The sequence below is a fragment of the Vicia villosa genome, linkage group LG3 (assembly GCF_029867415.1).
Source record: "Vicia villosa cultivar HV-30 ecotype Madison, WI linkage group LG3, Vvil1.0, whole genome shotgun sequence".
NCBI lineage: Eukaryota > Viridiplantae > Streptophyta > Magnoliopsida > Fabales > Fabaceae > Vicia > Vicia villosa.
The window spans coordinates 52857154-52861526 of NC_081182.1; the positions used below are offsets into that span (position 1 = coordinate 52857154).

General features: G+C 33.5%; 1 protein-coding gene across 1 annotated transcript; it reads right to left on the reverse strand.

The window, feature by feature from the left end:
* Nucleotides 1-236: 236 nt before the first annotated feature.
* LOC131655723 (short-chain dehydrogenase RED1-like) lies at nucleotides 237-1416 on the reverse strand. Its single transcript, XM_058925542.1, has 3 exons — nucleotides 1040-1416; nucleotides 800-959; nucleotides 237-706 (listed from the first exon to the last, which is right to left on the reverse strand). The coding sequence occupies exons 1-3, from the start codon at nucleotides 1383-1385 to the stop codon at nucleotides 367-369; spliced, it is 846 nt and encodes a 281-aa protein (XP_058781525.1). The 5' UTR covers nucleotides 1386-1416; the 3' UTR covers nucleotides 237-366.
* Nucleotides 1417-4373: the final 2957 nt, after the last annotated feature.

Sequence of the window (4373 nt, forward strand, 5' to 3'; positions counted from 1 at the left end):
TTAAAGTGGTCAGACTCAAAATAAATATATGGTATGAAATCACAAGAACTTAAAGTATCAAAACAATACATTCATATCATGGTTATATAGTTTTTATGAGTGAATACAAAGCAAACTATCACACAAAGACACAAAGTTTACCGTGATTAAATAAAATCTCAAAATATTTGTCCCGTTAAAGCACGAAAAAATTTAACTCATTTATTTTTTTCACAATTAAACTGTGATTAACCAACCCATAAACACCGAAAATTTAAAATGGAGTTAAATCTTATTAAAGACTAATATTACAATAAAAAGACCTAATAACAAGACTTTCCCCCAATATCTCTTATTTCATGCCAAAATAGGAATATAATATGTGGTTCAGAGTTTCAATGATTTCTTATAAAGAAAGTCTCTAACACAAAGGGGTAAATGGTACATGATAGCCATGATTCTAGTAAATTTACCATAAGCAAACCATGCAGGTGGTTTCTTCCTAAGGATAACAGCTACAGTGTGTTTAGCATACTCATCAGTAGGGGTGGATGATTGTGACTTCTCAGTAAGTTCATGTGCCTTTCTGAATCCTGCTTCAAGTGGCTTGAACAGTTTCCATTCTGACATGCTATTGTAGGTGGATATGCCGGAATTTAACATATTTGATTTCACAAGTCCAGGGACAACATTTATAACATCAATTCCAAAAAGACTAAGTTCCAATCTGCATGTTAAATAACAACAATTATAAGATATATAGTATGAGTAAAAAAAACTCAAACAACATAAACAAGTTTGAACAAGGGAAAATGAAAACCTTAATGTGTCTGTCAAAGCATGAAGAGCAGCCTTAGAAGCAGCATAAGCACCCGACCAAGGTCTAGGGGCCAACGCCACAATACTGCCAACATTCACAATCTTTCCCTGTTTCCTTGCTGCCATGTGAGGAACCACTGCCTGGATCATTCTCAAAGAACCTGTGCATGCAAACAAAACCAAAATCAAGAATCCGGGAAATAAAATATTCACGTTTTCTTTATTACAAAGAATTACCAACCAAAAACATTGGTTTCGAAGGTGTTTTTGATCGCAGATAGAGGAAGATCCGCGATAGGACCGAAACACGGAACACCGGCGTTATTCACAAGAATATCGATGCGACCGAATTTATTCAAAACAGTTTCAACAGCTCTGTTCACACTCTCATCGGACTGAATATCAAGTTTTTGCAGAAAGAACTTGGGGTCGTCCTCCAAGTCCACCATGGTGGAACGAGACCTGCTGGTGGCCACCACTATACAGTTGTTGGCGGCGAAAGAGCGTGCAAGGGCATGGCCTATTCCTCCACCGGAACAACCCGTGATGAGGACCACCGGTTTTGAATCATCAGCATGGATCTCCATTTCGTTGTGAGTTTTAATCAGCAATACAGGTTGAATTGTTTCTCACCTTTAAAATGAATTTCCTTTTCATATAACAAGGTAAATTACTTAAAGCCTCCTTTTTTTAAAAATATATATATTTTTAAATACATTAAATAAAAAATGTATTTAAACTATATACATTATTCAACGAATTTAAAAAATAATTTTTTTATTAAAGAGACTAGAGAAAATGTATTGAATTTGTTAAAATATATAACAATTTTATAAAACATATTTTATTCACTATTGATGTATTTACCATTATAAAATATTTCTAATTAGAAAATATAATATCTTTTACTATTATAAAATGATTCTAATTAAGAAATATAATTTTTTTTTCTATTACAAAATTTTTATTGACCAAGAAATACAAATTTTTTACTTTTAATAATAGATTGATATCGCCTGTAAAATTAACATTTATAACAGTAATTTTAATTCCATATTCTTCTACGTAGCATTTCTCAACACCGGTAAAGATATCAACAAGAAATATAACAATGATTTTTGACAAAGGTCGAAGATGATGCATAGTATCTGAAAAATCTGTCACATAGCTAAAATTTACAAGATCCACAATCTAGAAGGTTAATCACAATATATCAACAAAAAATTAGGTGTTGGTGGATGAAGAACAACTCTAAGTTCTCTCAAGGTTCTTGGAAAAAAAGGGTTTCAAAGTTCTTTGGTGGTTGTTCTAAGATTGATCAATCCTAACACTAAATTGATCAAATCTTTTCACTTTCTCTAAGTTTCTTGGTCTTTAGCAAGAACAAAAGAACAACAATGATTCTAGAGATGTGTTTCCTCACACTTTTTCTGTTTTTCTCTCTCAAGGGTGACACACTTACTCTCATTGATAAAAGTAGAAAGACGAAAATTTGTGCAAGAGAATAGACACGCTCTCTAGGGAATGTTACTCTCAACTAATTCAGACAAATGGTTTTTATCAAATCCTAAAGCTATGATTCAAATCAAATAGATAATTAACTAGAATCAAAGGTTGGAAAGATTTGAAGGAGGCCATGATTCGAGTCAAGAATACCTCTATTTACCGGTGTTTTTGGTAACTAATCACGAGTTTAGAAAGCAAGTGAGATTAACTTGAAAAATCTCCAAAGCAATTTGTGCAAATGATTTGTGTTAACACATGTGCGTGTGAACTGAATGCATTTGTCGTTTTCACGATAACAACATAGAAACAAACTTTAAATGAAGTTGAGTTGCAATAAATCACAAGGTAAAATGCAGTAAATAATATTAAACAAGATAAAAGTGAAAGCAAGAAAAAGCAAATGTTGCTTAAGGAAACAAGAAAACAATGAAAAGATTGGACGCAGACACGTACATGTTTCTCACACACTGTTTCTCTCTTTGACTCGGGCACTCAAGTGGTATGAAGAGTATGTATGAAATTTTGCGACCTTTGTTACAATGTATGAGTCTACTATTTATTCTATTTATAAAAATAACTGCCGACGACGATTTTATCCACTATGGGACCATTATGCTTCAATCCAGGTTTAGTCTTCAAGTTTCCACTAGTGTGCTTACATGTAAACCACGATTCTCTTTGTTCACAACCCATGTTGAATTATAAATAATTCAAAATTCCCCACGAACTTCTTAGAGTAACCTTACAACACGTTGTCAATGTTGCTTGCAAAGGTCTTTTGAACTTATAAATATACTAAGTCTTTAACCTTTTGGGGTTCAGTCGACTGATATGTTTATTGCAGAGAGGGATTGTCGTCTGCCCTTTTCGAGATTCTGGAAATGTTTCCAGATGATCCTTGTCTTGTGGATCTGTTCTTGAGATTCCTCCAAACCATGTCTCCCTTCGTCGACACCTTGATTGATGCTCTATCGATGCTTCATCATCACTGTTCTTTAAGCCACTTCATTAATGAAAACACTTCATTAATGTCTTCTAACAGGTAATGTCTTATCATTTTTTACATTCTCCGCTGACTCTCTTCTACCTGAAAATCCAAGTGCAACAACCTCATGAATCAACTCAAATAAGTTCTAATTCGAATCACAGTTTGGTTTGATTAAACTCAAATGAGGCAAAACCAAATCCCACCTTCATTGTTTCTCTATAATTCGAGTCACTCATGTATGATTCAAATCATACATTCTTACAACCTTGATTCAAGTGTTATAACTTGTTATTCAAGTAACACTTGTGATTTTGACATAAAACCAATTTCTAGGATTAAAAGGAAACATAAACATAGACTACAACCACTAAGTCAATGAGGCAAGAGGTTTTTCAAAGATACAAGGACTTTATAGTTAGTTTGTTCACTACAAAAAACTGTGTATAGCCAAAGGAATTTTTCAGGGGTAAAACCCCTCACTAAATAAACAACTTTGCTTGGGGTTAAACCCATCGCAACACGCGAAAACAAAAGAAAATATTATACAATTGCGTACACCTGGTGTGGGGTAACCTCTTGCAGATATGGCGGAGGGAACTTTTAAATTTGAAATTAAACATTGTGAGGTCAACCATCGCATAAGTAAATGGCACTGAAATCTTATTTTCTTAGGCAAACAAAAGTCAGCATTTGCAAGGGGTAACCCCTAACAAAATTTGAATATCCAGATTATAAGGGGTAGCCCCTAGCAAAATTTGAATGTTAGGTCAAATCACCGTTCAGCGTGTCAGGGTGATTAAGGAATGGTCTGTTGTTCTCAAAAATCTGCTAAAGCCCTCGCAAAATTGCTAGGGGCTACCCCTCACAAATGTTGCTATCAATTAACATTTTCTTCTCCACTTATCCAATAACCATTCTACCTCCCACTCGTTGTCTCTCTTCTCTTTAACCAATTTAAATCATATCTTCAAATCTTTCCTAATATATTCAGATTTTGCTTCAAAATCTTCAAAATTTTAATTATTTTAAATTAAATGTTTATATTTAACTTTAATTTTGGATTTCTTTTCATTTTACAATA